The sequence below is a fragment of the Phodopus roborovskii genome, unplaced genomic scaffold (genome assembly GCF_943737965.1).
Source record: "Phodopus roborovskii unplaced genomic scaffold, PHOROB, whole genome shotgun sequence".
NCBI lineage: Eukaryota > Metazoa > Chordata > Mammalia > Rodentia > Cricetidae > Phodopus > Phodopus roborovskii.
This window is the reverse complement of record NW_026126645.1, coordinates 1,014,735-1,033,749: the sequence shown is the minus strand read 5'-3', so window position 1 is coordinate 1,033,749 and position 19,015 is coordinate 1,014,735. Positions and strand designations below refer to the sequence as shown.

Below are 19,015 nucleotides of genomic sequence, written 5' to 3'. Positions count from 1 at the left end.
TTAAAGAAGGACTGTGTGCCATTCCGAAGGAAAAATGGAAGAAGTGGCCAGACCCAACAGTGGGGCTGGACAGTGGCAGTGGCGCATGCCTTTAATCCCAGCACTCAGGAGGCAGAGGCAGGAAGAACTCTGTGAGTTCGAGGCCAGCCTGGTCTACAAGAGCTAGTTCCAGGACAGGCTCCAAAGCCACAGAGAAACAAAAAAGAAAAAAAAAAAAGAAAAAAGAAAAGAAAGAAAGAAAGAAAAGGAACAACAGGGGACTGTAGAACTGAAGGGTTTGGACATAGATTCTTCAGTCATTGGAGATATCCGGGAGAACTGAGCACCCAAGACACACCAGACTTACATGGTTAACCTGTGTCCCAGCGCCACAGCCAATGGAAATGCTCCTTGAAGAGAAGGACAGAATTCCTTGGAGCCAGCAGAGGAGGCTGCCCAAATAGTGACAACCCAGAAGAAACTGAAGAAATTCCACATGAAATAAATGCAAGTAAAAGGGAGAGACACTGGTGAACATTTCAGTAAGTGGAACTTCATTCGGGGCCTCCCAGAGACAGCGAGAGTACACTAGAGAAGCCCAGGCCACCACCAGGCTCCCATCCCTTCTGTGGACATCGCCATCGAATTGCTAATTCAGATAAGAGCACATAACCAGCTGTGACATGGGGTCCTGGTGGGTACAGATGCAAAGAAGAAAGGGCACAGGTGACAATTTCCAGGACTTGACAGCTTCTAGCTTGGGTGAAATCTCCTTGTTTCATTTTTGACTTTTGAGACAAAGGGTTTCTCTGTGTGGCCTTAGTTGTCCTGGAACTCTCTCTGTAGACCAGACTGGCCTCAAACTCACAGAGATCTGCCTGCCTCTGCCTCCTGAGTGCTGGGATTAAAAGTGTGCACCACCACCACCACCTGTTTGACATTTTTTTTTTATAGTGGTTTGAATTCTGTGTTTCATTTTACCGCTCAAAAGATAATCCAAGTTCAGCACACCCCTCAGTTGGTTAGCATTACACAGACCAGCTGTTTGTTCCCCCTGGAACTATTGGCCTCCCCGAAACACACCACACCCCCCAGGTCCCACCGTACATAACAATACAAATTTTTCAGAGCAGAGCTTGAAGTCTCAGCCTTCATTGTGCTGTTGCAGTTGCCCACTGGGAGCCATGATTGCTGTCATGGATGGCTTAGATGTGCTGCCATGGGTTTGAAAGATGCTGGCTTGTCAGAACACAAAGGACCACTTCGCTGCCGTCCTCCATGGTATCACAAATCCACAGGTGATAGATTTGAGTCTACCTCTTAGGAACTTGAAAAAATGCACCATCGCCCCATAACCGGCCCCACCTTCTCCCCATCCTCTGAGGGATCCAAAGCCTGTGTGCAATGACCAGATGTGAGGTTCTTAGTTTCCCGTCACTTCCTGTGCTGCTGTAGCCAGAAGTTAACCACCTGGGTAGTGGTGATGTTAAGTGTGGGAAGAACGAAACAGTTGTCGACAGAATTGGACCAGAACTTTAATGAAGCGCCTGCAGCAAACAGCATTGATTGTATCTGTCATGAAATGAAACATTTGAACTTGGAAGACTTTCTTGTAACACATTACAAACACAAATGGAATGCAACGAGAGGGACATCTCCACCGTCATCATCCTCATTCTCAGATGTTTCCTTAAAACCCAACAGCCAAGTGAGGGAACTGTGAAGGCAAAACACACATTGCATTTTATTTCTCTGGTTTTGGTTTTTAGGGACAGTTTCTGTGTTAGATCTGGCTGTCCTGGAATTTACTATGTAGAGTAGGCTGGGATCCGACTGTCACATTCAAAATCTTAGGAGAGATCTTAGTTCTATATTTCTCTTTATTTTTCATTGATTTGTTTTTTGGTGTGTGTGTGTGTGTGTGTGCGTGCTTAAATTGTTTTTTAAATATTTAGCCTGTCAGCGATGGCACACACCTTTAATACCAGAACTCGGGAGGCAGAGGCAGGAGGATCTCTGTGAGTCGAGGCCAGCCTGGTCTACAGGGTTTCTCTGTGTAACTGCCCTGGCTGACCTGGAACTCCCAATTAAAGGTGGTGTGTTATCACCACCTTAAGGCAGGGGCTCAGTGTAGCCTCAGCGCAGTCTGCACACACACAGGATTGCCCTTTCTTGGTAGAAGAACTCTCTAGTGGCTTGGCTGCTTTGCTTTTCTGATCTTCAGCTTTAACTCCAACATCTGTCACTGGGGTTTTTTTTTTTTTTTTTCATGCTACATTGGCACCCAACTTTTAGGGTACAAATTCATGAAAAGGCTGCTTGCCTTTGCAGCCACTGGCACAGGCCAGAGCTGCATGCAGGGCTCACTCCGGAGTCGCTGTCCAACTGGCTAGGTTTTCTTTTGTTTTCCCCCCCCAAGCCTCTGAGCAAGTTTGGGATTTTCCTGTTGTAGTCTCTAAAACAATCTCCAATGGGCCTCCATTTCCTTATGTTTAAGCTTGAGGCACTTGAAGAGGACTCCCATGAGTTGTCCTCTGATCTCCTTGAAAACACACACACACACACACACACACACACACAAACACACTAAATCTTATCATGTTAATAACTTGAAAAATCTTACCTCCCAGAAAGCCTGATCATCAAAGTACTTGGTTGTGTGGGGAGCTCTCCACACTTTGAAAGTTAGGAGCCAACCTTAAACAAGTGATAGTTAAATGTTAAAATATGCAGAGCTCATTTGTTACCTCAAGATCACTGAAATAAACTGGGTGGTGGCACATGCCTGTAATCCCATCACTTGGGAGGCAGAGGCAGGCAGATCTCTGTGAGTTCAAGGCCATCCTGGTTGGTCTACAGAGTGAGTTCCAGAACAGCTTGGGCTGTTACACAGAGAAACCCTGTCTCAGAGAGAGAGAGAGAGAGAGAGAGAGAGAGAGAGAGAGAGAGAGAGAGAGAGATCCCACATTCATTCTATAGATATATCCTATGAAACCATGAGACTGCAGGGCTGAAGTCAATACCCAGCAGCATCCAATGGGTGTGGATCTGACAACCTTCCCCAAGACAGACTAGAAGGGCCTTGGCACAGCAGAGAGAGATGGCATCCACCTGTAACCTCAGCACTCAGGAGGCAGAGGCATGAAGATCACCAGTCAGACTCCTTTGGCTTCATAGTGAAACCCAGGAAGGAAGCGAGGGATAGAGGGAGGGAGGGGGAAGATGAGGAGAAAAGGAGGAAAGATGATGATGAGGAATGATGGATCTGTCTCAAGCACAAGAGTACCTTGGAGAGCGACACCCTTGCTGCCCACAAGGGTCAGAAGAGGGCAGTGGATCCCTGGTCCTGGAGTAGTTAGGAATGGCTGTGAGCACCATGCAGGTACTGGGAATTGAACCTGGGTCCTCTGCAAGAGTAGCCAGTGCTCTTGTGCTGAGGCCCCTCCCTCTCCAGCTCTCCAAGTTATTTGTAATCACCAGTTCTCTAATGTTGTGATGAGTCACAAGAAAGCTAACTGGTCTCCACTCAGCATGAACCATTTTCCCCCTGTGCTCTTTTGACACCAGCAAAACAAAGAAAGTTGCCCAGAAGCATGGTGTTTAGGATGCTGAGGCAGGAGGGTAGAGAGTTCCAGACCAGCCTGGGCTACTGAGTGAAGCACCGTCTCAGAAAAAGAAAAAAGAAAAGAAGGGAGGGGAGACGAGAGGAGAGGAGCGACTTCCTGTGCTAAATTCAATGCACTGTGGGCAGTGTGCTCACTACAGTGGGCAGTATGCTCACTACAGTGGGCAGTGTGCTCACTACAGTGGGCAGTGTGCTCACTACTGTGGGCAGTGTGCTCACTACTGTGGGCAGTGTGCTCACTGCAGGGTCCACTCCAGGAGGCTTGAGCATTTATTCTCTCTGTTGTCCAGAGCAACTGGTTCATAGCAGAGATCAGATGCACCCAGCTGATTCTTTCATTTTTTTAAAAAAACAGCATTTGATGGGCTGGAGCGATGGCTCAGAGGTTTAGAGTACTTGTTCTTCTAGAGGTCTCAGGTTCAACTCCTAGCACCTACATGATGGCTCACAATTGTTTGTAGCTCCAGTTTCAGAGGATCCATCTCTCTTCTGTCCTCCTTAGTCAGTAGGCATGCAAGTATAACATAGACATACGTTCAGGAAAAACACCCATACACATGAAATAAAACTAAAAAAATAAATCTCTTAAAGGTCATCATGTAACCAGGCGGTGGTGGCTCATGCCTTTAATTCCAGCATTCTGGAAACAGAGGCAGGAGGATCTCTGTGAATTCCGGGTCAGGGCTCCATAGAGAAAAGCAGGAGCTGAGGGGTGCATTCTGGAGAACCTGGCCAGGCATGTACACCTGTAACATGGCACCCTCTAGTGGACGAAGGCCTGATACTGCACTGACCTGTTAGGAGTCCAGATGCCATTCCCATTGCCAGAACAAAGCTGAGAGCTCCAAAGTCATTGATCAACTGGCTGGTAACCCTAGAATGGACAAAGCAGAGAGGCCACTCACATATCAAGCTGCAGGCCTGGGGACAAACAAGACAGATGGCATTGGTGGTGACATGGTCAAGAAGGACTGAAGAAACCAAGTGGCCTTTCCCCAGCTGCCATGTCCCTGCCACTTTCTTGCAGAGTTATGCAGATGTAGTTGGAATAGGAAAGGTTCCACGGTCCTCTCTGGCACATCAAAGTCTCCAGACTCCATGGGTCAGCCCAAGCCTGGCCGACACTGGCTCTTTAGTGTAATCTTACACTCAGAGGCGTTGAATAACCCAGCTTCCCCCTTCAGAGCTCATTAATCCAGGCTGGCCTCCACCAGGCTATGTGGTAGGCTCTACCTCTACCAAGTTTGAGCTCTTGGTCCTCCTACCTCCATCTGCCAAGTTCTGGGATCCAGATGTATGCCACCACACCCAGTTTTTGTGCTAGAGGATGGAAAAGTTTCTACTGGCTGAGACACATCCCCTCTCCTAACCAAGCCCCTTAGGGCACTGCTCCTCTTTCTTGATGCAACAGTCAACAGACAAGTAGAAACACAAGAAAACAGAAGGCAGGGCTCAGCTACTGGAGCATCATCCTTGCCTGTGTACTTTGGCTCGTATTAAAATAGCACTCCTTGCTTGGCCTTCTCTCTGAACTCTAAGACAATTACAAAAAGTTGGAAATAGAGCCTTCACTACCACCTCCACAAATGCTTCAATGCTGCTCTTGACTCCATTGTAACACTTAACACTTGGACCTCAACCACCATGGCTGTCAGAAAGTGTCTCAGTGGGCTTGAACCCAATTGGCCTGCTGTGTTGGCTTGTGGGGCCTCCAAACTGTGTACCTGTGTGCCTGTGTCCTGGTCTTAAGCTGCCCCCTTTTGAGAAGAAGTGGCCTGGAGAGCTGGTAGCTCCATGCAAAGTATAGGTTAGGAACATTTCTGAAGTCAGATGTGGTATTCACACCTATAATCCCAGCATTTAGGAGGCTGAAGCATGAGTGAGTTCTAGGCCAATCTGAGCTATAGTGTAAGACTCTATCTAAAAGAAAAAAATCTAAGACAGGGTTTCTCTGTGTAATAGCTCTGATTGTTCTGGAACTCACTCTGTAGATCAGGTTAGCCTGTAACTCACAGAGATTCACCTATCTCTGCTTCCTGAATGCTGGGATTTAAGACCTGCACCACTATGCCCAGCTCACCCTGCCTAAATGTAATAATTAAAAACAAAAATGTTTTCTGAATTAGTTGACTCTGGGTACATGTCCTCCAAAGTTGGACGCAGGTTAAGGAAAGAGGCCAAGACACCCACTTGAATATACGGTAGTTGCTCTGCACAGACATCAGACAGTAGGTGACTGCTCCTAGCAGACCAGGCAAGCCGAAGGTGTAGTGGATACCATTGGGGTTCTGGATCTGCAGCATGCGGTTCAAACACACCTAGCGACAACAAAACAGTGTTATAAGTAGATCTATAAGCAAGACCCGTAGCCCCTCTCAGTTCTATAGGTTCTTGACACCAGGTCCACCAAAGGGAGTAGACATGGAGGCTCACTGAAAGATGGCTTATCGGTACATTCACCTCTTCCCCACCCCCCAGAAACCTTTCCAATGTCAAAACGAGAGGCCCAGAGACATGACTCAGCAGCCAGGAGCACTGGCTGCTCTTCTACAGGTCCTTCAGAACTTCAGGGTCAGTTCTGAGCACCCTCATGGTGGCTTCCCACCATCTGTAATTCCTGTTGTAGAGGATCTGACCTCCAAATTCTGCATGTGGTCCACAAAAGTACATTCAGGCAAAACCTTCACACGAATAAAAAACAAAAGTTTGATTAAAAAAAAAATCTCAGAAAGGCCAAGAATATAGATTGATGGAAAGGAAAATGCTTTCCTAGAAGATGCAAAGGTCTGGTTTCCATCCTCTGGCATGCACACACATGCACACATGCACACACATGTGTGCTCACACACACAAGTAGAGGATTTACTGGCTGGGGCTGTGGGATAAGGACTGGGATCCTGCAATTCTGACAAACTTCCCAATGATGTTGTCACAATTGGAATGTGACATGGCCCCCACAAGTTCATGGGATAGAGCATCTGCCACCACAACCCCATGATTATCCTGTTCTAGGAAACTGTTGAGACAGTTTCCCAGCACTTGGGAGGCAAAGGCAGGCAGATCTCTGTGAGTTAGAGGTCAGTCTGGTCCACAGAGCTAGGTCCGACACAGCCAGGACTGCTTTACAGAGAAACCCTGTCTTGAAAAACCAAAGGGGATGGGGAAAAAGCTTTTCTTAAGGTGTAAATATTTCAAAATTTGTAAGATTTGTCATGATATTAATGGTAACAGAGAGGACTAACTAATTCTAGAAAAAGGCTTCATCTAGCTTCCTGTACATGTACATGATTTCAGGTTTGAGTCTCCATCAGGTAACTAGGAATTAAGTTTTTATACTCTGGATGTACGTAACAAATTATGGCCCTTTAACCTCTTGGAGATCTGCTGCCCATGACATTTAAAATGTTTACATTTTCTGCAGTGAATCATGACCACACCTAACAGTGACCTCTGAAGTCTCCAAAAAGGAGGATGGGGCCCCATAATGACATTTCCACCAGGACTATGTTAATATCACTAAGCTGACAAACACCACACAACGATCGACTTTGAACTACAAACTGCTCAGAACAATTTCAAGGTGGCTAGCTGAGATGTTGGTCCAGCCTCACAGACTACTCTAGCCAAGACTTGAGATCAGCCTTCCACTTATGCATTCCATAGAGATTGGATAACAAATGATACAGCTAGCTCTCCCAGGACTTGATATCCCAAAATTTTTCAGGGGCTCCTAAAAAGCCATCACCCCCAGACAGCAGGGATTAGTTTTAAGAACACAGTGTCCACATTCCCAAGAAGTGGGGTGGGCAGGTTTTGGTCATTCAGTGGGTTATGGACATTTGCCTTGTTTAGGGGGGGTTGGCTGCAAGTTGTTATTGGTAATGGTCAGGAAAAAAGCTGAACAAAGGAGATTAGATTCAAGGTTTTTGCTTTGAAAAGAAAAAAGGAGGGTATAGAAGTAAGAGTGGATTATTGAATCTACTTTTAAATCAAAATAGCAACTCTATTTTGAAATATTTTTACATTGACTTGGATTTTTGTGTACTGGTACAAAATTGAGGTTATTTTTGTTCTACTGTATATGTGTTATAGAAATTATAAGATAAAAAAGCAGGTTATTGAATCTACTTTTAAATCAAAAAAGCAACTTATAGTTTTAAATATTTTACATTGATATGAATTTTTGTACATTTATACAAATGTAAGATTATTTTTTAGAGCATACTATACATACATTTCTACTCTTGTTCAAGTTATTGTATCTATACAGCTCATTTAATGATATGTTGTAAATTTCTAGACCTTGAAATTTATTATTACAAACTATTTAAGATAATAAAAAATGCAGATTATTACATTATTACAATCGAACTTGTTATATTAAGTATGTTTTAAGGTCAAATAGGCATATATATATATATGTATATATATATATATATTAGATAGACAGTCTTCAAACACTTTAGAGTTTCACAGAATATGGCATTTAAGACGTTTTATTAACATGTTTCTTTTTTATGACAATGAGGCATGTCTGCTTCTGACAGCACCTCTACTTCAGAGAAGATGGTGGGCATCAAAGAAACTCTTCATGGAATTTACTGTCTTTATGGCAAAAGTTAGCCACTGGGCAAGAAACTGCCCTTGCCTCGACGGCTGACAGAGTGCTGTCCAAATTAGACAAGCAGGACACAAAAGAGAGTGACTGTCAAACCTTGCCAAGACAAGGCAGGACAGCCCTCCAGAATACCCTGCTTCACAGGAAAGCCTGTCAGATGTTCTAGGCCTGGGGCATCCATCTTCAGTCTATTTCTGTCATTTCTCACATTTTTGGAAGTTGCTTGCTTGCATTTCCTGCTTACTCAGATAATATTATTTCCTTCTCGGGTCTTTGATATAGGACAGATAATGGAGTATTTTCTCTGAATTTGTCAAATGCAAATGGACTAGACATTGTTAATGTAATCATTGCCTGTATATAGTTGTATATAGTTATTGTACTTATTGTATATATAGTTTTTCTAGTTTTTCTTTGTTAATTATAATCTTTGCTTTTTATTTACACAAAAAGGGGAGAATATTGTGTTATATTTTGTTTGTGTTCTGACTAATAAAGCTTGCCTGGAGATCAGAGGATGCAGCTAGCCACTAGTTAACCATAGAGGTCTGGATGTCTGTATAGAGAGGAGACAGGAAGAGACAAGGCAGGGCATAGCCATTTTGTTCTGAGAATTCAGAGAGGTGACTTATGTCTGCCCAGCTTCTTTGATCTTTCAGCTTTTAGCTTGATTTCTGACTGAGTTTTCATTGTTACGACCAATTAGGATCATGCTGCAGTGGTCATGGTGTCTCTTCCCAGCGATAGAAACCCTAAGACAGTAGCTGTCCAGTTCCTTACCGGCAGACACTTGGCTCCCCCAATGGAGATCAACCCAGCTGTGAGGCCCAGCACCATGGCCACCCAAGGAGAAGTAATCAGGACACATGGGGCACCCACAGCCACGCCTCCTGCCAGTACTGCATTGTGGAGATGAACCTGTAAAGAAACAGCTTGTAGGTGGATGAAGTAAGGCTCAGGAAGGGCACGCTCCTGCCCACAGCCTTTCAGCACATTGGCCACGAGCAGTCTCCGAATGGCCTTCCCAGCTCACAGGTCCTTCCTGTCCGTTGGCACCAGGTGACATTCATCCATGGGTTCCCTCAAGCTCAGGGAGTGGCCAGCCCTTCTGACTAGGCATCCTGGCCACCCTTTACTAACACGCCCTTGAGCACTTAATAGAGCTTGAGCTGTAATCCCAACACTCATGAGACTGGGACAGGACTATCCTGAGTTCAAGGCCAGTCCTGTCTTTTTTTCTTTTTTTAACTTTAAGAAAGGTGTATTTATTTTTATATTTCTGTATGAGTGTTTTACTGCATATTTGTCTGTGTAGTATATGCATGTCTGGTGCCTGTGGAGGCCAGAAGAGGGTATAAAATCCTCTGGTAAAGGAGCCAGTGTTCCTAACTGCTGTGCCATCCATCTCCAGCCCCCAAGAACCTGTCCGCCCCCCCCCAGGCTGTCCTGTAACTCACACTGTAAACCAGGCTGGCCTCGAACTCAGAGATCCACCTGCCTCTGTCTCTGCAGTGCTGGAGTTAAAGGTGTGTGCCACCACCTCCAGCTCTTACTCTTTAAGTGTATGTGCTGGGGAAGGGAATTGTGCCTGTGGGTGCAGTACCTGCAGAGACCGGAAGAGGGCACTAGAAGGCCTAGAGCTGGAGTTTTAGGCACTTGTGAGCCACCCAGGTCCTCCCTAAGAACAGTACATGCTCTTGACCACGGAGCCATCTCTTCTGCCCTAGAGGTTCTCTTGTTTTGTTTTCATTTACTTAGTGTAGGTGTTGAGTGTGAACATGCACTCACTCTTAGGAGGCACCGAGTCAGTCAGACCTTAGGCCAGGGTCTGGCACAGATCTCAGAAGCCACTATCACGTGATCATTAATGCATGCTCTTTGCCGCTTAGGCCCCTGTATGACCACACTCGGCTACCATATGCTGTCCCTGGCTCCTGGGTCAGACATCCCCTCTGCCCTCCCTCCCACTAAACCCAAAGAAACCTCCCTTCTCTGACCCCTCAATTCCAGGCCTTAGAGCTCTGGGCTTTCACCTGACCGCACCTGCCTCTTTGTCTCCCTAAGCAACTCTGCCTTATCTACTCCCGGGACTTCCTGTCACCACCTAGTTCCCTTGTGCACATGCCAACCTCCCCTAGGGATTAAATTGTGCTGAGAGCCCCAAACCCACCCCACTCCACCCTACCCCATCTGTCAGCTCTTCCTGGTACCTCTGGCTGACTGACCTGGCTTTTGTCTTTCTCTCACCCAACCCTCTCCAAAAATGCCCCCGTTGCATCAGTACCAGCACATAAGTACTGTTCAAATATTACCTATCTTTTCTTCCTTTTCTGTTCTTTTAAGCAGAGTCTTATATAGTCCAGGATGGCCTCAAACTATGATATACAGGCTAAGCAGGGGTGGTGCAGGCCTTTAATCTCAGTGTTCGGGAGGTAGAGGCAGGTGGATCTCTGTGAGTTCGAGGCCAGGCCAGTCTGGTCTACAGAACGAGTTCCAGGACAGCTAGGGCTGTTTCACAGAAAAAAATACCTCTAAAAACAAAACAAAACCCCTCGATATGTAGCCAAGGATAGCTTTGAACTCATGTTCCCTCCATTTCTACCCCTTGAGTCCTGGGATCACAGCCAGGTACTAACGACCATGCTCAGTACTGGGGTTTGAATTCAAAGCCTCAGGCATACCTCAGGCAAGCACTCTACCAACTGAGCTATGTCCCCAGACCCTGAATTCTCTCTCTCTCTAAAAAGATGTACTTATTTTATGTACATGAGTGTTTTACCTGCCTACATGTATATATGTGTTCCACATGTGTGCCTGGTGCCCCAGGAGGTCAGAAGAGAGTGATGGATTCCCTGGAATTGGAATTCTGGATGGTTGTGAGCCCACACGTGGGTGCTTGGACCTGAACCTGGATCCTCTGCAAGAACAAGTGCTCTTAAAGGCTGGGCCATCTCTGCAGCCTTCCTGCATTGTCTTTTAATTCCCACTGGGCAGACACAGCCATCAAGCCTCAAAGCCCTGTTTTGGCCTGAACTAACTAGTGGGGCTTTAAAAGAACAAAACAGAAACTTCTTTTTTCCTTTTTTTTTTTTTTTTTTTTTTTTTTTTTTTTTTTTTAAGGATGGGCTTTTTCTGTATAGGCCAACTATCCTGGAACTCGATTTGTAGACCAGGCTGGCCTCAAACTCACAAAGAGCTGCCTGCCTCTGTTTCCAACATGCTGGTATTAGAGGCGTGCGCCACCACTGACATCTGACAAAATTCCTTGAAGGAAGAAGAAAGGTTGGCTAATTATATTCCAGTTTGTTCTGCTGACTCTTGCCTGTGGTTTGTTGGCTTCAACAACTAGTGGAAACAGGGTCTACATTTGGGTCTGTGCGATAGTAACATTGATTTAAACACACACATGTGACTATACACACACACCAGCCCCCAGACAGCCTGTCCAGTCTCCAGTACCTGGCAGATGAGGAAGGGCCCATCACAGGAGTGCCCCCACCCCCAGCCCCAGCCTGGCCCTGGGGGAGAGCTGTCAACATGTGCATTAGGCACAGACACACACATGCCGCCCCAGAGGTAGCCTCCTCCTCACCATGTTGATCTTTCCCTGGGGGTGGCTCAGGGCTGACGCGGAGGTGGCTGTCACTGCACTGACCGCAAGGGCATAGTAGGTGTTGAGCACAGCCTTCTTGTCATTTGACCCTTCCACCAGAGCAGAGTTGAAACTTGGCCAGAATATCCACAAGAAGAGGGTTCCTGGAGGGCAGAGAAGGCTGTTAGCCAGGCTCACGCTCCTTTTCTGAAACCACCGTCTTCCAGGATAGCAGAGAACAGCCTGAAGCTAGCAAGTGAGCCTGGTCACCTTCCAGGGCTGACTAAGCAGTCACCTGAAGATGGAGTTCTGTCCCATCTGGCCCACAGCTGTTTGGTCCCAAAAAAACACACAGAGGCTATATTAATTATAAACTGGCCAATGGCCCAGGCTTCTGATTTCACTAGCTCTCTCTTAATTATTAATTAACCTATTTCTATTAAATTATGTATATTCGCTTGTCTTGGCTTACCAGTGATGTCCAGCCCTCTTGCTTCCTCGGCAGATACATGGCAATCTCTCTCTCTCTCTCTCTCTCTCTCTCTCTCTCTCTGGAGACTCTCTTTCCAGCATTCTCCTAGTCTGGTAGCCCTGCCCATACCTCCTGCCTGGCTACTGGCTAATCAGCATTTATTCACCAACCAATAAGAGAAACATGTATCCATAGCATATAAAAGGACATCCCCCATTAGTCACCTCTCCTCTCTAAAGTCTCAGGTTGGTGGGAGACAGACAACACATTTTATGACAAGGAATATAAGACCCAGAGCGTTGCGATCTACAAATGCCAGGCCTCACTCCATTCTTCAGCAATCAAATGCTTCCTTTTAAAATGCAAGGCAGAGGCTGCAGAGATGGCTCAGTGGTTAAGAGCACTGGCTGTTCTTCCAGAGGACCTGGGTTTTCTTCCGGGCACCCATAGTGGCTCACAGCCATCTGTAACCCAGTTCTAGGGGATCCAAAAGGCATACATATGTATGCATACATGCATAAAGGCAAAACAGTTATACACAAATCTAAAAAAAAAAAAAAGTTCCTTTTGAGACAGGGTTTCTCTGTGTACTCCTGGCTGTCCTGGAACTCACTCTGTAGACCAGGTTGACTTCGAACTCGCAGAGATCTGCCTGCCTCTGCCTCCTGAATGCTGGGATTAAAGGCATGCACCACCATTGCCTGGCCTATTCTCTATATTTTTAAAAAGTATAACATTTAAAAAAACATTAATTTGCATGAGTGTTTTCTCTTCATGTATGTGTACACTTGCAAGCCTGATACCTGCAGAGGCCAGAAGAGGGAGTAGGAGCATCCGAACCAGTGTTAAAGGAGGTGGTGAGCCACCATGTGGGTGCAGGGTCCCTGCAAGAACCATCAGTGCCATAACCACTGAGCCACCTCTCCAGATCCTCTCTTTGTTTTCTTAGCTTAATTCTTGCTTTTACTCACAGTGTTTACTTGCCCATAGGCTTCCTTTCTGTTAGAGGAAAAAATGTTGTATAAACTCATTTACAGTCTAATGTAGGGGCTGGAGAAATGGCTCAGTGGTTAAGAGCACTGATTACTCTTCCAGAGGACCTGGGTTCAGTTCCCAGCAACCACATGGCAGCTAACAACTGTTTGCAATTCCAGTTTCAAGAGACCAGATACCCATGGTAAAACGCTAGCACAAATAAATAAATAAATAAATAAATAAATAAATAAATAAATAGTCAATGGAATGAGCTTCTCTGAACTTTCAATCCTCCTGCCTCTGCTTTCCAAGGGCTGCAGTCCACACCAAAGTCTCCACTGAATATTATTGAAGAGAGGTCCCTAAAAGGAAAAGTTTAATCCAAAGCTACATAAACTCATATATAAACTCTATGATGTTGGCATATAATAAATAGGGTGTGTATATAATAACATGGTTCATATATGTAACAACAATATAATGTATATGTAATAACATTATGTGTTATAATATAAACTATATATAAAGCTACATAAACTCAACAACTTTACTAGAAACAAAGGGCCTTGTTGGGCAGTGGTGGTGCATGCTTTTAGTCCTGGCACTTAGGAGGCAGAGGCAGGCAGTTCTCTGTGAGTTCGAGGTTAGCCTGGTCTACAGAGAAAATTGCAGGAGCCTCTAAACCTACAGAGAAACTCTATCTTAAAAAACCAAACCAACCAAACAAACAAACAAAAGGACCTTTATGGAAGGGACCAGTATACTCAGGGTCAAAGGCCAAGGACAGACTTCTCAGGAGGACTTGTTCTCAACTCTGTTCAGACAGGACACCGCCCAGCTCTTTTGTCCTTACCCAGCATGGCAAACAGACTGGAGCTTGTGGCCATCTGAACCTTCTCTGTCTGGGCTTTCTCACCCAGTTCCCCGGGTAGAGACCTAGAGAGGCACCAGGCCACAAGCAGCCCAAAATAGGCCCCAAACACGTATCCGTACATGGTAATTATGTGGTCTTTCACCTGCAACAGAACACAGAGGCTTGGTGAGTGTTCCAGGCCTGTGTAAAGAGGTCAGCCTCACTGCACTTCCTGTGGGAGGTATGGCTTGAACTCTGACTCGGTGTTCAGAGCTTACCCAGGCCAGCCAGTGGCCTCCCCTTGGAGAAGCCCATGGGCAGCTAGACCTGGGGGGACAGAGTGATGATGGGTGACACAGTCTCTCTTGTAATCCACTACAGCCAGGTTCATGCTAATCATGCCTCATGCATAGCAAATTTAATAAGCCCTAGACCTCATTCTTAATGGATTTAGAGTAAAGGTTGTCTTCAGGGTCTCCCAAAAACACTCGGAATTGATCACTTAACGCCTCTTCCCTTCACATCTCCAGCCCTCTCTCACCTCAAGCCCTCTCTCTCAACAGCTTGGGATGCTGTTTCCCTGGGCTGAGGGCAATGAGCAGGGAGGAAGAAGTGGTCAGCCTTAGGTGGGGAGTAGGGTAAATGTCTGATTTCTATTATCACCAAGGGGCAAGACAAGTAAAGGGTGTGGCAAGAGACACAGGGCCCTCTGGACAGATGCAATCTACCATACACTCTGCTAGGGCTGGCCACTGTTGCCAGACACCCTCCACGGCTGGCCTCACAATTTGCCAGGCGATGCTTTCCTACCTCTCTCTCTCTGTCTGGTATCAGAGCCATCTCTCCAGTCCCCCAATACCCTACTTTTTATGTGGGATCCAGGAATTAAACTCAGGTCATCAGGCTTGGTGATTTTCTTTCTTTTTCTGTTTGCTGTGTACTCAGGGAACCCTGGGTTGACCAGAGTACTGCCTGAGTGCATTCTGCCAGGTGACAGGGGCAGGCCAGCATAATGCCTGAATCTTTACACAAACTAAGGACAGGAAAGAAAGAGGGTGGATTTGGATGACTACAAGCCAGATGCAGAGCGAGCAGAAGAACCTGACATGGTAATAAACGTACTGTCGTGTGGCAGAGGGTAGATAAGAAATATGGGTTGGTTTAAAATGTAAGCGCTAGTTAGCAATAAGCCTGAGCTATTGGCCAAGCGTTTATAATTAATATTAGGTCTCTGAGTAGGTTACTTGAGGAGCAGCTGCCGGGACTGAAAAACTTCTGCCTACACCTTCTCAGTTCTGGGATTACAGGTGTGTGCCACATCTGGCCTTCCCCTGTCTTGATGACTTCATTTTAGTGTGAGGACTATGTTTTGTTAGTGGTAGCTAGCTGGACCCGAGGCTACCATAACGCATGCTCTGTCCCACCTCTCTTGAACTGAAACTGAGGGAGAAGAGTGTTGCTTACACAGGACCTGGGACCTAGCAACAAAGGAAAGAGTGGGACAAACTCTATTCTTCAGTGAAGAGAAAGTTACCGTTCTGGGAGGAATGTGCCCAAATGATGCATGCCCCTTGGTCATCGAAGGGTTCTCCTGTCCCTTTCCTGTCAACTTTGGAGTCTAGCTGCACTTTCTGGACTTGGAGATCCTACTAAAGTCCTATCATTTCGCCTAATAAGCCATCAGTGACTCCGCTGGTGCAGGCTGAGCAAGGCTGGACCCAAGCTGCCTGGACACGACTCTGAAGGGCGCCCCTTCCTTCCACAGCTTTGGCTCCCTGTTCTGCTCTTGGCTCTGCAGACAGCCCCATCTGTCATTGCTCTTGGGCCCTGGGTTCTCCCCCAGCAGCACCACAACACTCTCCTCCTTTTACACATGTCCTAGAGAGGCTGCATGTGGCCTAGGCACTGAACACTGACGCCCCAGGGCCATGAATAGACCTGCCTTTCCAGCCTGCTCTCTATACTCCTGAATGATAGATACATCTCACCGTCTTCCCCACCCTCATCTTGCAACTGACCTGATCTTGCATCCCCCTGAGGACATCCAAGCAAGTTTCCTCCCTCCAGGAGACTGCCTTTGTGGGTGGGCCCCACCACAGAGCTGGCAGACCATCCTGTCTCCACACCCCCACCCCTGCCCACTTTTTCCGCTGTGAAAATACAAACAAACCCTTTACCGCTCTGCTTCAGAGATGTGATGCTTCCAGCTCATCTTTCTGTGTTAACCTGTTTTTTCAGATTATTCTGATATGCCAATATTACCCATCTTTCTTTAATTTTAACATTTTCCCACCTATTTTACATAGCATCACCCATCTTAAGTAAAGTTTCCTGTGCCCTCATTCTGTACCCCAATATCTGCTGCATTTCTCTGCTTTTCCTCAGCCTCCTCTCTCTTGACAAGGTTTTTGTATGAACTTTTTCTGAGGAGACATAAACAGTGAACATGAAATCCGGGGCTTTTCTCCTGATACAGACTGTGTTGCCCATGTGGCCCTCTGCTGTGAAGCTGTGTTGTTTGGAGTAGTTCCTTTTTCTCTCTGGGCATTGGCTTTTTCGTTTTCTGAGATGAGAAAGCCAGCCATGTCATCAGCCAGGGTCATGGCAGTCAGGTTTAGGGGAGAGGAGCTGGGAGAGACATTTGGATGGCACAATTATAGCTGGCTTTAAACCCTGACTTTCAACACTCTCTCCTGATGGGAAAGTTATGCTAGCATCATACTGAACACAATAGCTGCTTTAAAAGAAGTCACTAGGACTGGGCAGAGGTGGCTCATGCCTTTAATTCTAGCACTCTGAGGGTAGAGACAGGTGGATCTCTGGGAGTTTGAGGCCAGCCTGGTCTATAAGAGTGGGTTCTAGGAGAGCCAGAGCTGTTATACAGATAAACCCTTTCTCAAACAAATAAAAAAAAAATTAGGACATTCAGCATGAATTCACTGACCACTGCCATGGTGGCCCTGTGCTCTGGCTAGCCTTGGTTGTTAACTTGACTACATCTGGAATGAACTAAAATCCAAGAGGCTGGGTACTCCCGTGAGTAATTTTTCTGTTTCTTTTCTTTTTATTTAGCCAGCATTTCTCTATGAAACAGTTCTGGCTGTCCTGGAACTCACTCTGTAGACCACGCTGGCCTCAAATTCATGGAGATGCACCTGCCTCTGTTTCCCAAGTGCTGGGATTAAAGGCGTGAGCCACCACTGCCCAGCAAGCAATTTTTCTTGACTGAACCATTTGAAGCAGAAAGACCCACTCTATGTCCCAATCTTCTGAAGTGTGAAAATCCAACTTAAATCCTTCCAGTGGCAGACTCTACAAGGGACATGGAAGAAGGAAGCGCTTGCTCTTTGCCTGTTTGCTCTCACTCTGCTGGTAAGTCCTTCTCTTCACTGGCATTACAGCCTACTTCTTTAGGATTCCAATGCATACTGAAGACCAGCTGAAACATCCAGCCTCACGCACTGAAAAACCACTAGATTCTTGGGTTTCCTATCAGGAGACAGTCATTGTTGGAATAGTCCGACTACAGCCTGTAAGCCAGTCTAATAAATACAGGGTGTGTGTGTGTGTGTGTGTGTGTGTGTGTGTGTGTGTGTGTGTGTGTGTGTGTGTTCAGCTTTGTCTCTCTAGAAGACCCTGGCTAATACACTCTGGGAATTCATCTTACCTATGTATACCACAATAATCTTGTGACACTCAAGGCTGTGTGTAACATTCAGTGGCATCTACTCACTTTCAGCTCCACTGGGAGCCTATCTTTACTTTTAAAACCCCATCAACAAGGACCAGTGTCCCACCTCCCTACCTCCAAAGTCCCCTCACAACCCTGGGACTCACATAGAAGTTCTCCTGGCTGACAAGCCTGGTGACTCCAAAGGCCACTGTCTCCATCAGCGCCATCACAGCCAGCTGCACCAAGTTGGCCTTCCCAAGGACAGCAACTGCTGAGATGAGCACAGGAACTGTGCTCAGGGTCCCTTTCTGGATGCTGGGGGGAGGGATGACGGAAGGAGGAGAGAGAGACCCTGTGAGGAAGAGTACCTCTCATTCGTCAGGGTCCCTCATAGAATGGGGACTCCTGCCCTGCTCTCACCAGGGCCACACCTGTGGTCTGAGATTTCTTTGCATATACCCATGGTACAGGGAGGCCCAGAGGCTCAGAGCCTCTACTACAATGTCACTGTGACTCAAAGTGGCCCAGGGATGAATCCCACCCCAAACCTCACACTTCTTCTCTGCTGTCACCTCTCTCCTGGAGGTGGAGCCTGGGTTTGGCAGTTTGGAAGTAGAATAAACCTGGTTTCCCATCCCAGCTCTACAACCCAAGCAGCAACGTAATCCCACAAAGCATGGGATTAAGAATGATTGTATTTGTTTTCCTGCACTGGGGCAGGGGTTAGAAGGAAGTCTTTGTATGGGTGTATCTATCTGTGGCAAAGACTGGTAGGCACCGGAGGGGATTCATGACTAGAGACTGGCATCATGAAAACTGTCAAATCCTTCCTCCCCTGGTCAAATGTGCAGGCTCAGTGTGGGGATTCGGGCAGAGAAAACCATTTTATGTTTTTGGTTTTTGAGACAAGGTTTCCCAGTAGCTATGGAGCCAGTCCTGGAACTCACTTTGCAGTCTAGGATAGCCTTGAACCCACAGAGATCCGCCTGCCTCTGCCTCCCGAGTACTGGGTTTAAAGGCCTGTGCCACCACTGCCCAGTAAATAAAAGTCTACTCATGGGACCTGGTATGTGGCTCAGTTGGCACAAAGCCCCGAGTCTGATCCCCAGCACCCCATACATCAAGCGCGGTAGTGCACAGCACTCAGAAGGTTGAGGCAGGAGGGCCAGAAGTTCAAGTAGTCTCAAGTAAATTTGAGACCTGTCCATGTTACATGAGTCTGAGTAGC

At 46.5% G+C, this 19,015-nt stretch overlaps 1 protein-coding gene across 1 annotated transcript in view; it reads right to left on the bottom strand.

Annotated features, from left to right (window-relative positions):
• Nucleotides 1-1,413: 1,413 nt before the first annotated feature.
• The window catches only part of LOC127213221 (blood group Rh(D) polypeptide), a 29,462-nt gene continuing 11,860 nt past the window's right edge, over nucleotides 1,414-19,015 (bottom strand). The window contains exons 3-10 of the mRNA XM_051173530.1: nucleotides 17,952-18,102; nucleotides 14,115-14,277; nucleotides 11,815-11,978; nucleotides 9,003-9,140; nucleotides 5,795-5,922; nucleotides 4,399-4,478; nucleotides 2,603-2,676; nucleotides 1,414-1,449 (exon numbers count right to left, since the gene is read on the bottom strand). Coding sequence (XP_051029487.1) covers nucleotides 1,414-1,449; nucleotides 2,603-2,676; nucleotides 4,399-4,478; nucleotides 5,795-5,922; nucleotides 9,003-9,140; nucleotides 11,815-11,978; nucleotides 14,115-14,277; nucleotides 17,952-18,102 — 934 coding nt within the window. The remainder of the gene's footprint in view (nucleotides 1,450-2,602; nucleotides 2,677-4,398; nucleotides 4,479-5,794; nucleotides 5,923-9,002; nucleotides 9,141-11,814; nucleotides 11,979-14,114; nucleotides 14,278-17,951; nucleotides 18,103-19,015) is intronic.